Source organism: Hemitrygon akajei, chromosome 7 (assembly GCF_048418815.1).
Source record: "Hemitrygon akajei chromosome 7, sHemAka1.3, whole genome shotgun sequence".
Taxonomy (NCBI): Eukaryota; Metazoa; Chordata; class Chondrichthyes; order Myliobatiformes; family Dasyatidae; genus Hemitrygon; species Hemitrygon akajei.
The window spans coordinates 136027295-136044866 of record NC_133130.1 but is presented as its reverse complement, the minus strand read 5'-3'; the positions used below and the strand labels follow the sequence as shown (position 1 = coordinate 136044866).

General features: G+C 40.9%; 1 protein-coding gene across 1 annotated transcript in view; it reads right to left on the bottom strand.

The window, feature by feature from the left end:
* Positions 1-16896, bottom strand: part of LOC140730956 (arrestin domain-containing protein 1-like) — an 81985-nt gene extending 65089 nt beyond the window's left edge. Inside the window, exon 1 of the mRNA XM_073052058.1 lies at positions 16742-16896. Coding sequence (XP_072908159.1) covers positions 16742-16859 — 118 coding nt within the window. The 5' untranslated portion in view covers positions 16860-16896. The remainder of the gene's footprint in view (positions 1-16741) is intronic.
* Between the last annotated feature and the right edge of the window lie 676 nt (positions 16897-17572).

Below are 17572 nucleotides of genomic sequence, written 5' to 3'. Positions count from 1 at the left end.
GATGTATGTGGCAAAACCATTCTTTAGATCTTTCATTTTTAAAATTTACTAAAATAATTTTGCAAAAGTACAGTACAACTAATTTTTGAACATTCCTCAGGACAGTAACATTAGACATTACACCAAAATGTCTACACCACTGATAAATTCTGCGAAGGCATTAGCATCTGCATTTGAATTTTTCTATCAAAATTTTGGCCCAATTTAGAAGCCTTAACAATGCAGTTTTGTGGACCCAAAACAAAGGATTTCTCGGGATCTACAGAGAGGAAAGTGAGCATCATGGGCAGCAGGAGAATCAGTTTAAACCTGGGAAAGTCTACAGATATAAGTAAATGTAGCACCAATCCTGAAATACCAGAAAATTTCTAGAGGAAGAAATAAATTGAGTCATAAACCAGGCATCGGGAGAAAATTTCACTGTAGAGCTACAAGTGAGAGAAGTTGTTAATTGTACCCACCAGTCAGAAAGAACATCACACAATGATTTGAGATGTATGAAAAATCAATTTTCTTAACAGCTTGCACTTTTAATGCAAACACCAGCTCCCAATGCCCACAGTGACAGATATCTGCCTGTTAAAAGATAGTTCAGGTAATGATTAGATAACACTGATCCAAAACTTCAAAGCAAAAACAAGTTAGCAGCTCATGGGCGACACAATGACATAACTACTGGGCACGTTCTCAGTGGAGAAAAGGCTGCAATGTGCTAAATTGCTATGTATAGTATTTTGAAAGAAATAGTATAATATAGACCAACCACCACAGGAAGCATAGGATACAACTGTCCCTACAGTGATAGCAATTCAAAACTAATCTGCAGTAACATAGGTGGTGTAGTAGTATCTCAGCTAAATGAAGTGTTGCCTCATAGAGGCAAAGATCCAGGTTCAATCCTGCTGGTAGCACAAGACTTTCAGATTCTCCTGTGACTGTGCAGGTTTCCCTTGGCCACTCCAGTTTTCTCCCAGACATGTGTTGGTAGGTTAGCTAGTCACTATCAATACTCTCTAGCCTTGAAGAATCTGGACAGAGTTGATGAGAATATAGGGAGAATGAAAAATAGGATTAAAATCAGAAATGGTGGTGATGATTCAGCATATGGGAGGCAGACTGAAATGATGCAACAACAGCCCCTCACCTGACATCAACAGAACTAAATTGCTGATTTTGACTAAAGGAGTTAAAAGCCAGAGGTCCAAAAGCCAATCTTCAATCGAGGATTGGAAATGGAGAGGGTCAGTAACTTTAAATTCTTTGGTGATATCATATCAGAGGCTTTTTGCTAGGACTAACACACAAGTGCCATCGCAAAGAAGGCATGACAGCGCCTCCAATTTCTTATAAGTTTGACCATAAGAGATAGCAGAATCGGGCCACTCAGCCCATCGAGTCTCCACCACCATTCCATCATGGCCGATTTATTTTCCCTCTCAACCCCAGATTGGGTAGATTGGACATTCAACTACTAAGGAGGCACAGCGCAGAGTATCCTAACTGGTTGCATCACAGCCTGGTATGGTAACACCAATGCCCAGGAATGGAAAAATCTAAAGGAAGTGACGGATACTTCCTAGTCCATCACAAGCAAAGCCCTCTCCACCATTGAGCACATTTACAAGATACGTTGCCATGAGAAAGCAGCACCCATCATCAAGGAACCACATCATCCAAGGTCATGCTCTCTTCTTGTTAACATTACTGGGAAGGAGGTACAGGAGATATAGGTCCCACCCCACCAGGTTCAGGAACAGTTATTACCCTACGACCATCGGGTCATGAACCAGTGAGAATAACTTCACTCTCATCTCAACTTCAACCTGATTCCACAACTTACAGCTTCACTTGCAAGGATTCTAACTCATGTCCTCAATATTTTCTTAATTGCACAATGTCTTATTTTGCACATTTGGTCATTTGTCAGTCTTTGTTTGTATATAGTTTTTCATAAATTCTATTTCCTGTATATGCCTACAAAAATACAGCATATGGAAGTATTTAGTAACATATACTATATTTGATAATAAATTTACTTTGACTAATGTAGGATTATTGTAGCTGATAGTTGGCATGGACTCAGAGGGCAGATTCTGTGCTGTCCCTCTATGATACTTCTATGGAATAGGTTTTGTGGGAGACAATGAAATCCGTGTTAATGCTTATAAATGTGAATTAAATACAGTTCCTCAAAGAAGTGTTTTGCAGTTCACACACAGTAGAACTCCAATAAGTTGCTATCTAACTACTGGGAATTGTTCTTTGTTGCAGAGTGCACAAATTGGACAGCAAACGAACTGGAAGATAACCTTGAGCAACACACAACCTTTGTGCCCATCTGCACTCATCCCATTTGCCCACATTAGGTGTGCATCCTTCTATGACTTGCCTATTTGTGTCTTTCTGAATTGCTCTTAAAATTAATTGTATCTGACTCCAACTTTTCTGCTAGCACATTTCAGATAACATTGAACAAATAACATTGCTTAGATCCTTTTTTTAAAAAAACCTTCTTGCCCTCACCTTTAACCTTCACCATGGGAAAAGTTTTAATTCTCCATCTATGACTCTCATAATCTTGCATCAAGATCAACTCCCTCTCCTTTACTTCAGGGACAACAATCCTTGCCTCGCCTGTTAAGTCACCCAATCCAGGCAACATCCTGGTGAATCTCTGTGTACATCCTCTAGCACACAAGGTGCAGTGTGCCATATCCCCATTTCCCAACCTCCCTTTAAACATTCTGGGTTCACTTTAAGGTATCACATTATGAATAATTTTTTTTTAAGTAAACCAATAATGCTAATGCTGTGGGATTAATAATCAAGAAAAAATGCTGGCCTGGGAAGTCTGAGTATGCCAAATAGAAACTTACTATGTGAGTAATGTAAGGCGTGTTAATTTCAGCAAATCTGCGATGAAAAGGTGACTCAAACCCAAGCTTCTAATAGGTTCTCCTGTCTCACTAAATGAGATTTTGACTGTGTTTAATCAATATTTTCACTAGCATCCAACTAGCAGACAGGCACAGCAAATATAATGAACCTGGATCTTTATCATCACCAAGAAATCCTTCTGAAGTACCTCATCAGCAATTCTATTCCCATGCATTTGTTGGTCTTGATTAAGTTTAAACACAAGTTAAGACTTGTGATTGCAGTCTTAACTCCTGGATATCTTTCAATTTAACTTCTGCTGATTCTTTAGGCCACTGGGGCCAATCACTGAGTGTAAGGCATTTTCATTCTGTACCGTTGTGACCATGCCGAGGAAGACAATAATTGAACTATAAAAGGCCCTTATTGAAAACTTCATGATGAGTTCAAGGAAGACATTAAATAAGTCGCTATCTTCTATACCAACAAATAACCCTGGCACTTAAAATGGTTCAGGACATGTCCTTTCTACCATTTAATATTTTGATGCATACTCAGGGAGCCAAATCTCAAAACTTTAACAGGTATATTTAGGATCAAAGGTTCTGCAGATGTTGGAAATCTGGAGCAACACACTCAAAATACTGGAGCAACCCAGCAGGTCTAAGAAGGTATCTATGGAGTGAAATAAACAGTTGATGTTTCAGGCCGACACCTCATCAGGACTGAAAAGGAGGGGGACAGAAACTTGAATAAGTAGGTGGGAGAGAGGAAGGAGTACAAGCTAGCAAGTGAGACCAGGTGAGGGGAAAGGTGGGTGGGGTGGATTTCAGTCTGTTTATCGAACCTTGTTTGCTGGCCATGTAGAAAGCAAAGGATGGACAAATAGTTGAAATCCATTCCCTGTTAACATTATAAATTCTGCACCTTATTGTCAAGACTGGACCTTCCAGAAGACCTTTCAGCCTGGTTCCTTGAGCACCCAGTCACCAAAGAAACAGATTGAAATTAACCTCTTCATGTTTATTCAAAAGTCGGGTAGGGGTTTAGAAAAAAAGTGGAAAATAACAAAGGCAAAGACAACAATCCATACTAACAAAATCTGTAATTTCCTCTTAACAAAAATGTATCTCACAAATTATACAGTATGACACAGAAGTGTTACATTCTTAGAAAACCCTCTGCATTGCAATTTTCTGTAATGGGAACCTTTGATTAAGCAAAATTGGATACATCTTCACATTGAGTTTATTTAGCTTTTTTTTTTCTTTAAATTACCCAGGAAATGAGAGAATTGCTAAAAAGTGCCACAGATATTATAATCCTATAGAGTGGTATACGCAAAAACTTGCTTTTATGTCCCATCAGCTATGGAGTTTGTACAATCACAAACAAGACTAAATCTGCAGATGCTGAAAATCCAAGCAACACATAAAATGCCTGAGGAACTCAGCAGGCCAGGCAGCATCTATGGAAAAGGGTACAGTTGATACTTTGGGCCGAAACGTCGACTGTACTCTTTTCCATAGATGCTGCCTGGCCTGCTGATTTCCTCTGGCATTTTGTGTGTTACTCAATTTGTACTGCAGGTTCAATACTGATTACATATTCAGTTTCTGGGCACAGCTTTCTGACTCATTAAGTAAAACTACTGTCATGCAAGTCAGGCTATTGGAATAAATAGTGCAAAGGGAATACAGTCGGCTCTCCTTGTCCGCGGGGGATTGGTTCCGAGACCCCCTGCGGATACCAAAAAACGCGGATGCTCAAGTCCCTTATTTAACCTGGCTCAGTGTGGTGGTCTTTGGGACCCAGCGGAACCCCGTACTTTATTTAACATGCTCAGTGCGGTGGACATTAGGACCTGGCGGTGCATTTCTGAATCCGCGGTGTTTCTGTTCACAAAAATAATCACGATCACGATTGAAAATAAGGTGGAAGTAATAAAGCGATCGGAAAGAGGTGAAATGCCATCAGTCACCAGAAAAGCGTTAGGCTACAGTCGGTCAACTGTAATAGAGCTACAGTTAGGCTACAGTCAGTCAACTTTAATAGAGCCTGTGAAAGGCCCTGCCCCGATGAAAGCTCCAATTATTACTAAGCAATGCAGTGGTTTAATTATTGAAATATGTATGTTTCTTAAGTGTTTTATATGCATAGAAAGGTAAAATATGTACTATATACTAAGAAAAACGTTTGACTAACTGACGCTAAATAATACCGGATGTACCTGTTCCGACTTAAATGGGGACTTAGGAATGGAACTCATTCATAACCCGGGGACTGCCTGTACTTTTAAGTCATTTCTAGATTACTTATAATACCTAATACAATGTAAATGCTATGTAAATAGTTGTTATACTGTATTGTTTAGGGAACAATGACAAGAAAAAATAGTCTGTACATGCTCAAACAACAAGTGCTGGAGAGAGAACTTCCGGGTTTTCCCAATCCGCGGTTGGTTGAATCCACGCATGCAGAAACCGTGGATAAGGAGGGCTGACTGTACTGAGATAGTGTTAATTGAATACTGGACTGTACTGAAATCTGAGGAGCAGAGGGAATGTAGCTGTTGCAAAAATGCTCATTGTGGGTCTTTGGGCTCTTCTACCTTCTCCCTGACAATAGTAACAAGAAGAGGTCACACCCTCTTTTTGATCCTGTGAACTGGTCCTCTATACAAGGCTGTAATGTAATCAGTCAGAATGCTCTCTACTATACATCTACAGAAATTTATGTCTTTGCTGACATGCCAAACCTCCTCAAACTCCTAAGTATAACAAAGTAAGGTAAACCTAACAAAGGCTTACCTTCATGACAATATGTTGGACCCAGGATAGATGTTGACACCCTGAAGCTTAAACCTGCTCACCACTTCCACTGCTAACCCCTCAAAGGCGGCTGATGTTTCCAACTTCCCCTTAAATCAACAATCATTTCCTTGGGCTTGCGAAGTTGTTGTTGTGGCACCATTTAACCAGCCGAACTCAGTCCTGTACACCTCCTTGACTACATGAGATTTTGCCAACAATAGTGGTGTCATCTTGTTATTTAAAGACAGCATCAGTCATGAATGTAGAGTAGAGCAGACCAGTGGGCTAAGCATGCATCTTACAGATGCGCCCATGTTGATTGTCAACAAGGAGGTGATATCGCTTATCCATACTAACTGTGGTCTCCTGGTGAAGATGATGAGAAGAGGGCATTCTCCCACATTCCCATCAACTCTCTCCAAGATTCATCCACACAATCACAAGGAGAATGTGTAAACTCCATAAAGACAGCACTGGAAGTGAACGTCATTGGAATTGGTAAGCAGCACCCTGTGCTGCCACAGTAAATTCACTTCCCCTAAACACCAGCAAGTACTTGTTACCCTACTCAAAACTTAAGTGATTTAATGGTAACAAACTAAGGCTGGGAGGGGAAATAGCTTAGAACTCGGCTAACAGCAGAACAAGCCTCCTTAAGAACATTCGAAATAGGAGGAAGTGGCCACTTTATTGCTTTTGAACCTTCATGCCCAGTGATCAGATTAGAGTTGAACTTTTATCTTAATACTATGTTCCAAAAGACCATAAGTCATAAGAGCAGAATTAGGCCATTTGACCCATTAAGTCTCCTTTGCTATTCCATCATGGCTAATTTATCCCTCTCAACCACAATTTTCCTATTTTGTGTCCATATCCTGTAACTCCTATAATACCCAAAAATTTCTAATTGCTGCACAGAATGAATATGAGTCCAATTCCCACACCCCACCAGGAGAGAGAAATGGAAACCTTTGCCACTCTCTGGTGAGTGAAGGGATTTTGCTTCACCTCAGCTCTAAGTCACAAGAGACTACAGTTGCTGGTATCGAGAGCAAAACCAAACTCCAGGAGGAACTGTGTGAGAGACAACATCTGTAGAGGGAAATGGACAGTTGCATTCGGGTCGAGACCCTGTGACAACTGTTCTAGAAACATCCTTCCTGCATCCAACTAGCCAAACTCTAAGAATTTCCAAGTTTCATTAACATCTTTCATTCTTCTACACTTTAGATAATGCAGAACTAGTCTACTTAATCGCCACTTATGGTAAATCCGTAATGAGACAGGTGAATGTTTGCAACACTTCCCTAAAAGGGATGTCCTTACAATATGAGGAAATCAAAATTGCACACAATACTCCAGTGACAGCTCAAGGCCCTTTTTAGTCCACATTTTCATTAAGCATGTCAAGAGTCCCTTTTTTTAAAATCATACTGCACTCCTAAATAAATAAATAATAAAAATTGTTCATTTCCATTCCTTGCTTTCTGTCCACGTCACTAAACTAACTCCCAATTCCATGTGCTCTAACAGTGGGTGCACATTTTGGAGTGACCACAACTCCCTCGCCTTTACCATAGCCTTGGAGGCAGGTAGAGGACAGTATGAGAAAGTACTTAATTGGTAGAGGAGGAATTATGACGTTCTGAGGCAGATATTTGGAAGCATAAAACTGAGAACAGATATACTTGGAAACGTACGACAGTAATGGGGAGGGTGTTTAGGGAGAACTTGCATGGGGTTTTGGATAAGTTTGTTCCATTGAAGTAGGAAAAGGATAACAGGATGAAGGAACCACAGCTGATAAGTGATATGGAACATCTTGTCAAGAGAAAGAAAGAAGCATACTTAGTTTAGAAAGCAAGAATCAAACATGGCTCTAGAAAGTTACAAGATGGCCAGGAAGGAATTAAAGAATTCCTTGGCAAGTAGGATTAAGGAAAACCCCAGGATGGTCCAGTGCAATACTGCACCTTCTATAAGGGAATGAGACACAGCTGGTGACAGAAGGCTATGGAGGAACAATATTGTTACATACCCCATGGGTATCTTGTGACTGTCTTATCACCATGATGTAATTGAGTATCTGGTAAGAATGATGTAATGGCCTTGTGATGTAATTTCCCTGCCAGTGTGAGGTCACGCGATAACATGTTCCAACAGGTATAAAATGGGAAAGCCTGCTGTTATGCAGGAGCTTTTGTGTTGAGTTGTCGTTTAATTCGTCAGTTACTCCGTTATGCTGCGTATTTGTCTCATGACGTAGTTTCGTTTTAAAGTGGAGTTTTACTTTCTACTGTAAGGTACAGAATTGTTGTGCCAGCAGCTTCGCCAATCGCTGCTAGTTTTGTTTGATGTATCTTTGATTTAATTTTAAAGTCTAAGTATTGGAGAGTGAAGACTTATACCAAAGTACGGGAACCCAAAGGATCGAGTAAAGTTGGTGTCGTTCGGCGGTTTAATACAGGATCGACCTTATTGAATCTTCGTTCAGGAAATAGTGACCTGCATCTGAGATAACCCCTGCTTGTAAGAGTAGAAAGGGTTGTGCAGTGTTCATTCACCAAGGAAAAGGTCAGTTCCTTTAAGCTGTTTTTATTTCCTTCGTCGTGAATCCTTCAGACAAAGCATATTTCAGCTGGGATCAGCAGTAACGTCACGTCGTCGAGGAATTCGTTGCTTCAGGAAAGTCTCTCCTAATTGACTGTATAAATCACTTGGACTCTCGTATTTATCACTTTACGACTGTGTTCAAATTTACCAGTTTAAGAACTGCTCCAGAGTTGCCATATAGCAGTTAACTTCCGATTAAGTTAGTAAGTTTACTTTTCATTTTTGTTGAGCGGAGTTTAATTAATGTTTATGTTTGTTTACAAAACTTGACTCAATTCTATATTCATTGTTGCTGGACACATGACGATATTCCATTAGTTTCAAAATAATTATGGAGAAGGATAGGTCTGGTCCTCGGGCTGAGATTCTGAATTGGTGAAAAGCCAATTTTGATTTATCAGAAAGGATCTGGCAAGTGTGGAGAGGGACAGGCTAGTCAAGAAGTTTCAGTCATTTGGCATTGAGGATGCTGTAGTAAAATGAACTAGACATCAGCTTCATGGGAGAAGCCAGACAGTGATAGTAGATGGTTGCCTGTGACTGATGATGAGCCGCAGAAACTGGTGCAGGGTCTGTCAGTTTGTCATCTGTATCAAAAATCTGGATGATAATGCGGTAAACTAGAAAAGCAAATTTGCACAAGACACCAGAATTGGGGATGTAATGGATAGGGAAGAAAGCTATCAAAACTTGCAATAGAATTTGGACCAGCTAAAAAAGTGGGCTGATAAGTGACATAAGGTGTGATAAGGTTCCCCATGGTGGACTCATTCAGAATGTCAGTAGGCAAACTTGGCTGCGTTCAGAATTGGCTTGCCCAGAGAAGGCAAAGGCTGATTATAGATGGCACATTTTCTGCCCAGAATTCGGTGACTAATGGTTTCTCCAAAGTATTTGCAGAATAGATTCTAGAGCCCCTGCTCTTTGTGATTTTTATAAATAACTTGGATGAAGAAATGGTAGGGTAGATTAGTAAGTTTGCAGATGACACGGAGGTTGGTGGAGTCGTAGACAATGTGGAACATTGTCACAGGTTATAACAAGATGCAAAGCTGGGTAGAGAAGTGGCAGATGGAGTTCTCTGTATCTTTTAGATTTCTGGAATGTAGATCAACAAGTCTTCGGGATTTACCAGCATTTAGTCATTAACCTCATACTTTTTTTGCCACCAATACTTAGTACTTTCAGTTCTTCATTTTTGCTAGAACTTTAGTTCTCTGGTTATTTAATTCCTCTGCCATTTCCTCATTCTCCTATATGGATTCTCTTATCTGGAGCACTGGTCTTATTGCAAAGGGGCTGGGGTTTAAGAATAGGGAGATTTTGTTACTATGTGCAGTTTTGGCCCCCTTAAAAAATGCCATATTTTAGCATTGGAGATGATGCTTGGCTAAGGGTGCTGCCCCATCAGGAGAGGCCAGACAGCTTATGATGGTATTCCTTTAGTTAACAGAAATGAGGGGTGACTTTAGCTGATCAAACATACAAGATACTATGGAACTTGACAGGGAAGCAGATGTTTATACTGGTGAGAAAGTCACAAATAAGGTAATTTAGCTACAAAATAAGGAGCCAATCCTCTAAAACTAAGGTACATAGAACTCTCCTCTCTCACAGGGTACTGAGTCACTGGAATTTCCTGCCCAAGAGGACAGAGGCAAAATCACCTTGCCACACCTTGCCTGCAGGCCAGTGGAGGGAAGGAGTGTTTTACACCTCCTTTGGTAGAGATTTATCTCAACCCCACCCAACCACTATAATCAATAATTCTCTGATTTTTGATGTGTCTATTACAAACTTGTAAACTACTATTTGGTGACCTACAAATAACTCATGTTTTCTTTGCTGTTTCTGTAGCTCAATCATGACTGATTCTAAATCAAAACAAGCACTATGACTCACATCTACTATAATCACATTTACCAGCTATATACTACACGCTAGTGATTTAAGTGATCATCCAGATTATTTTAAATGTTTTGAGTGTGCCTGTATCCACAGCACCTCAAAGATAAATTCCAGATTACACTCTGGAATTCCTCAGATCTCGTCTAAACTGCTTACTCCTCACCAAAAATAAAAATTACTCAGCACGGGTCCTTTAAGGCTCATGAATACTTGACCTGTACATTTGAGTGTGTCCCGGGAAACCGGAGGGATGGTTTTGCCACTTGCTTTTGGCTGCAGGCATCTTCTTGTTAAAGTCGAATATGAATAAAACTCTGGAGACCAGCTTCTTATAGTTACACCAGTTTATTGCACACCCTCCTGCAGGAGTTTGAGGCCCAGTTGTCAAAGGGAAGGCACGTAAGTACTGCCACCATCCAACAAGTGGACCCCTTAGTCTGGTTACAGCCGTATATTTATACATAGTAAGTCCCATACATCACTGTTGCAGATGTAACTAGAACTGGTACTCCCACCAAGTCTGTTGGTGCAAAACTTAGTTACAGATAAGAGAGTTCATGAAATCAAGGTTTTAATTACATTTGCATGTACTGTCCAGTCCTCATCGGTTATTCCCTTTACAAGGCCCTGACTTAATTACAGACCGAGGTTCATTCCTGTCCTTATCGGTGAGTCCTCCTCCCCTTACTCAAACGAGGGTACAACGTATAATGTTATCAGCTCTCAATGTTTATCTCTGCACACCAAGGGAGAACCAGTATAAGCTGGGGTTTTTTTTAGCTAACTGCTGAAGACAGAGTTTATTTCAGTTCAAGAATTCCTATTCAGTCCCAATTATTCTTTTAACCAGAGGTTACCTAGGTTCAAAATGATTTTTTTTTATATCCTCAATTCTTCATTCTGCCATGTGGGAACTGCTTTGCGGTGACGTAACCGAGTTGCAAACTGTTCTTGTGCCTGTCTAAATTCCTCTTAAGTATCACCTTCTGTACCCACCCTTCCAAATTGTATCTCACAAAACAATGCAGCCAAGCTGTTCTTTCTTCATTACTGAAACACTCCAACCAGGCAACATCCTGTGAACCTCCCATATAACCCTCTCTAGAACAATGAAGTCCTTACAGTTTTGCAACCAGAAATACACATAATATTCCCAGCTGTGACCTAACCAACATTATACCAAACTCCATTTAACTTTGTTCTATGCCCCATCTGGTTAAAGCAAGTATCCCTTGTACCTTCCTAATCAGCCCCTTTTCCTCAGTTCTTCCTGGCTTGCCTTCATTGCCATCAAAATACATCACACTTAGAGAGATTAAATTCTATCTGCCCAATTGATCATTACCACTCTATAGTCTAAAACCACCACTAATTTACTAACCACACATTGTCATCTAAATTGTTAATGTAGATAACTAACAGCAGTGGTCCTAGCACTTACTTCCATTATACAATACTGGTGGTAGGTTACCAATCATTTAAAACAACCCACTACCACCACTGTCACATATTAACAAGCCAGTGTTAGATCCAAAGGCTTTAAACTTTAGACCAATTCTAATTCTACATCATATGCCTAGCTAAGATTTTTCTCACACACATGGCAATTTCATCCATTATTAATATCTTTATGCAACCTCCTTTTCATTCTCCACCTATGCTTTCTGACTGAATATCTTTATTCAGTTCCACGCAGTCATGTTTCCATAATATAATCAGATCTCCCTGTTTAATTCTATTCATGTCATTAATTCATTTAAATTGTTGTAAATGCTGCAAGCATTTAGACAAAGCGCTTTAAATTTTATAATGTTCCTGCACAGTGACAGCATTTACTGTTGGTTTTTATTTCTAATTTTTTAAATCTTTCTAACTTTCACTTCCTGTTTTCTGAAATAAAAACAAAAATGCTATGAACAATTAAAAGATCATCTGACATCGCTCGTGAAAAGAGTGACAGAATGTCTCAGATTTGGGAGCCTTCATCATAATTGAGAGAAAGAAATGTTAACTTTAAGTTGGAGAGAGGATGGGTGTTCAAAAAGATTCATGAGGCAATTTCTAGCACATTAAGCTTCTTTGACATTGCAGTGCACTATAAATGGCAAGAGTATTGTAAAGGGCAGAACACATGATGATTAAGAAAAACTAAACCAAAATAATGACCATTTTGTTTCTTTCCTTCCCAAATTCCCCATTTGATCTCCCTGCCTAACAAGGTTGTCAGGTTATCTACTATTGTTGATTGATTACTGCTCTGCATTCATAGCATTCCCTCAGTACTAATAATCAAGGTTTACAACTTACTCCTCCCTCTGAACTGGATACTGAACTTCCTTATTGAAGACCACAGTCAGTGCAAATTGGTAATAACATCTGCTCCTTGCTCAGGCACACTACAAAAGATGTGTCTTAGCCTACTACTCTACTCACTTTACACTCATGGTTGTGAGGCTAAACACTGCGTAAAAAGACATTCATAAATTGGCCGATTACAATTGTTTGTAGAATCACTGATATGATGAAAATGATTACAGGAATGTTTGATTGAGTAATGTCACAACAAATCCTTGCACTCAACATCAAGGAGACGAGGTAATGCCTTCTGGTATTTTACATTTATATCCTAGGAGAGAAAATTCTTTCTGTCTATGCTTCTCACAGTTCAAGAAACCTCCATCAAATCTCAAAGTTCAAAGTAAAATTATTATCAAAGTACATATGTCTCCTTATACAGCTCTGGGATTAATTTTCTTGCAGGCATACTCAATAAATCCATAATAGAATATTAACCCTTGCTTAAAGGTACTGGCCCATGGCATAAAACAGATTGGGAACTCCTACTCAAGGGTGAATGAATCAAGTTTGGCCAACCTTTTCTTATAATTCATACTATCCAATCCAGGCAGCATCCTGGTAAACCTCTTCTGCACCCCTCCCACATTCTCCATATACTTCCTAAAATGGGGTGACCAGTACTACAGACAATACTCTGAGAGAAATCTGACTGAAATTTTATATAGCTACAGCCTGACTTCCTTACTCTTCCACTCAACATCTAACTTTTGAAGGCCTTCTTAACCACCTTATCCACTTTAAGGAAACAAAGGACGTGGCCCCCAAAATTTTGCTGTATATCAATGCTATTATAGACAATAGGCGCAGGAGTAGGCCATTCGGCCCTTTGAGCCAACACCGCCATTCAATGTGATCATGGGTGATCATCCACAATCAGTACCCCGTTCCTGCCTTCTCCCCATATCCCTTGACTCCACTATCTTTAAGAGCTCTATCTAAACCTTTCTTGAAAGCATCCAGAGAATTGGCCTCCACTGCCTTCTGAGGCAGAGCATTCCATAGATCCACAACTAACTCAACTCTGTTCTAAATGGCCTACCCCTTATTCTTAAATTGTGGCCTACTGGGCCTAAGGGGCCTACTGTTAAATATATGGAAGTAGGTACAGAGAAGATGTCAGGGATAAGTTTTTTTATGCATAGAGTGGTGAGTATGTGGAATGAGCTGCTCGCAATGGTGGTGGAGGCAGATATGATAGGGTCTTTTAAGAGTCTACTGGATAGGTACATGGAGCTTAGAAAAATAGAGGGCTATGGGTAACCCTACGTAATTTCTAAAGTACGTACATACTCGGTACAGCATTGTAGGCCAAAGGGCCTGTATTGTGCTGTATGTTTTCTATGTTTCTATATACTTTCACTTCTCATTTGACTCCCAAAGTGCAACATCTCACTCTTGCCAGGATTAAATCCATTTACCACTTTTCTCACATACCTATAGCTGATCAATATCACGCTGTATTATTTGATAGTCCTTTATACTGTCCACAGCTCCATCAGTATTGTTACATTCAGACTTGCTAATCCACCATCTACATTCCCATCCACATCATTAATATACATCACATATGAGAGGTCCCAGCACTAATTATTGCCATGGACGTCCAACCAGGATAACAGCTTTCCACTCTTGTCTTTTGGGCAGACCAGTTCCAAATCCAAATTTACCTTGGATCCAAGCATCTTCATCGTCTGAATCATCCTGCCATGAAGAGATCTTATCAAATGCCTTACTAAAGTCTGTGAAGATAATGACCTTACCAAGCACCTTTGTAACCTCAAAAAACATATTCAAGTTTGTATGGCATGACCTGTTTATACAAGCCTTGATGACTTTCCCCAAGCAGGCCACACCTTTCTAATACACGTAAATTCTATCCAGTGTCCTCTCCAATAGATTGCTACCACTGATGTACGGCTCGCTGGCCTACAACTGATTACTTTGAACAAAAGCAGAGTATTTTCTATTCTCCAGTTCTCCAGGACCTCACCTGTTGCTAGTGAAGACAAAGATCTTTGACAAAATCCAAATAATTCCATCACTTATCTCAATATTCTAGAATATAAACCATCAGACCCTGGGGACCTATCCAGCTTAATGCTCTTCAGAAGACCCAAAACCACCTCCTCCTTAATCTCAACATGTCTAAGCAAATTAGCATGCCCCACTCTTTCACTGTCCTCCAAATCATGATACTAAAAACCACTTGCTCTGACTCCAAACACAAATGTACTCCTCTGTACACATACTCTCTCCATGGTTATCTTTCTTAGTGGAAGTATGAAATGCTCTGGTATTCTCCTTGTCAAGGATATTTCATGGGTTGTTTTGGCCTCCTAACATGCTTACGCATTTTCCTATAATTTTATATTCCACAAGGGCCCAGTCTGACTTTAGTTTCCTAAACCTTACAATTTCTTCCTTTTCCTTCCATACTATATTTAGGACCTCACAGATCATCCAAGGCTCCCTTAACATTCTTGTCCTTATTGGAACATGACGATCCTGAACTCTGATCAGCTGGTTTTTAAACAACTCCCACACGCATTACAGTTAGGATGTAGGATCAGACATGGGCGCGCCCAACACACTGCTCCTAATCAATACCTTTATACATAAGATAACATAGACTGCATAGCTGTAAGGTGATGCTCCGTAAGGTGGCTGACAGGAAATGATAAGCAGTGGTTGTTGGGTGTATGGAAGGGTGGGTTAGTGGGTGGAGCTGTTGATCAGCCTTACAGCTTGGGGGAAGTAATTTTGTCAAGCTGTTAGTCCTGGCATGGATGCTACGTAACCTCCTCCTTGACGGGCGTGGGACAAACAATCCATGAGCAGAGTGGGAGGGCTCCTTTATGATGTTACTGGCCTTTTTCTGGCACCTTTCGGTTTCTATGTCCTTGGCAGTGGGTAGGCGGACACCTATGATGTATTCATCTTCCTTTCCCACAATACTCCTAGCATTGAAATAACATGCTTCAGCCCTTCAGTCCACCATGTTCTTTAGCCTGAACTGGTTGTCAGATCATCTTTCTTGCTCTCAACCCCACCACCTGTTGCTCAGCTGCTGTGGTTCCCATTCCCAACCATTCCAGTTTTCCAAGTAGGAAAATCTTCCATTTTCTACCATATAGAAGTTTAAATTATCATTTAGAAAAATCTGTATTACTGTGTGTTGATTCAGTAAGATCTGTCATTATGACTATGAAGAAACCTAATGCTAACTTTTATTCTCATGTCAGGTACTTAAGTTTTCTCTAATACACTTCTCTCCTTCTAAAATCTTTTGCTTTATGAGTCAGAATATGGTTATCCTTTATTCTTAAATATTCCCAAACATCAGTCAATGAAAATTTCACTGAATGAGTTGAGTTATAGGTAAAGGACAGAAGGTTCTTCAGGTAAGATGCCCATTTGCTCAGCATCCATTACTGGTGTTTCTGGATACAGTTCACAGTTTAGAAAATATTGATTACTCAAATACCCATTTATGAATACTGGTTTAGTACTGTATGTAAAAAGCAACAATAATTTAAGTATCAGTTAATGAAAATTAATGTCAGTTTTCCAACTACCTGTTTCTTCAGGTCTAACTCCACACATTAATGTTTGATTCCATTTCTCTAGTTTCCCTAAATAGCGTAATACTTAGTAAAATTTGTGATTATCCTTCCAAAACCATAAACCACAGCTTTGTTCACTCAAGGCATGTTATCTCAGATCATTTAGTGGCTGAAAGTCAATATTCTGACTCGCCTTACACGAGCTTCTCACTGCGGCTTCTGTGCAGCAGCCCCTTCTCTCGGTTCACCCAGAAATAGCCTAGGTTACGTTCTCCCTAACAATCAGCGCCCCACCAACACCCCTAAAACCACCAAAACACCGCCCCGGACCCCAGGTTCATTACTGACAGTTATACCACACAACGGTCCCTACCTTCGGGCTCCATCAGCACCCCTCCCAGCCCCACCCCCGACTCAGGCAGCTTCACCAAACAACGGTCCCCGACCCAGACAGTCTCACCAAACAACGATCCCCGCTCCAACCTCGCCCGCCAACTCCCCGGACCCCGTCCGCTTCCACAACCCCCGCCACCGCCACCACCCCACAGCCCTAACTTGCGGCTGGAGCCGAGAGTGGCAAAGGGAGAAGGGAATGGGTCGCGCACTGACCTTTGAAGTTGAAGTGCGCGGACACTCGGAGCCTCACTTCCCCCGCCACCAGCTCCCCGGGGCCATACACCACTTTGTTGTTCCTCAGCGTCACGGACAACTCCTGAACTTTCCCCATGGCCGCGGCCCCGTTCCCCGCAAAGCAGCGCGCAGGCGCACCGATGGCCGCCGACGTCAGAGCCGCTCCGCCCCGCCCCTCCCGGTGGCGCATGCGCCGAGGCGAGTCCAGCCGGCCGGGGAGGTGCGGTGGGTCGAGAGAGGTCGGGGGCTGTTGGGAGGGTTGGAATGGGGTGAGGGGTGAGGGGACAAGGAGTGGTGTTGTGGGGATTTGAATGGGTACTGGAGCAGAGATTGTGGGTGGGGGTGTGAGACATACATACAGTGAGGGACTTGGAGTCTTTCAATGTGCCCGCTGGAGATGCGGCACTGCTTTTTTTCTCCATGTAGATGCTGCCTTGCCCACTGAATATTTCTGGCACTTTATGTTTAATTTCAGATTTCCAACATCTTCAAAGTTCAAAATATATCAAAGTGCATATACAACCCTGACATTCATTTTCTTGTAGGCATATCATTAAATACATAATAAAATCGATGAAAGACTGCGCCAATTTGGGTGTTCAACCAGTGTGCAAAAGACAACAAACTGGGCAAGTACAAAAATAAAGAAAGAATAACAATAAATAAATTAGCAATAAATATCATGAACATGAGGTGAGTCCTTGAATGAGTCCATAGGTTGTGAGAACATGTTGGGGTGTGAACTTGAGTGAAGTTAACCCCTTCAGTTCAAAGAGCCTGTTGGTTGAGGGGTGGTAACTATTCCTGAAT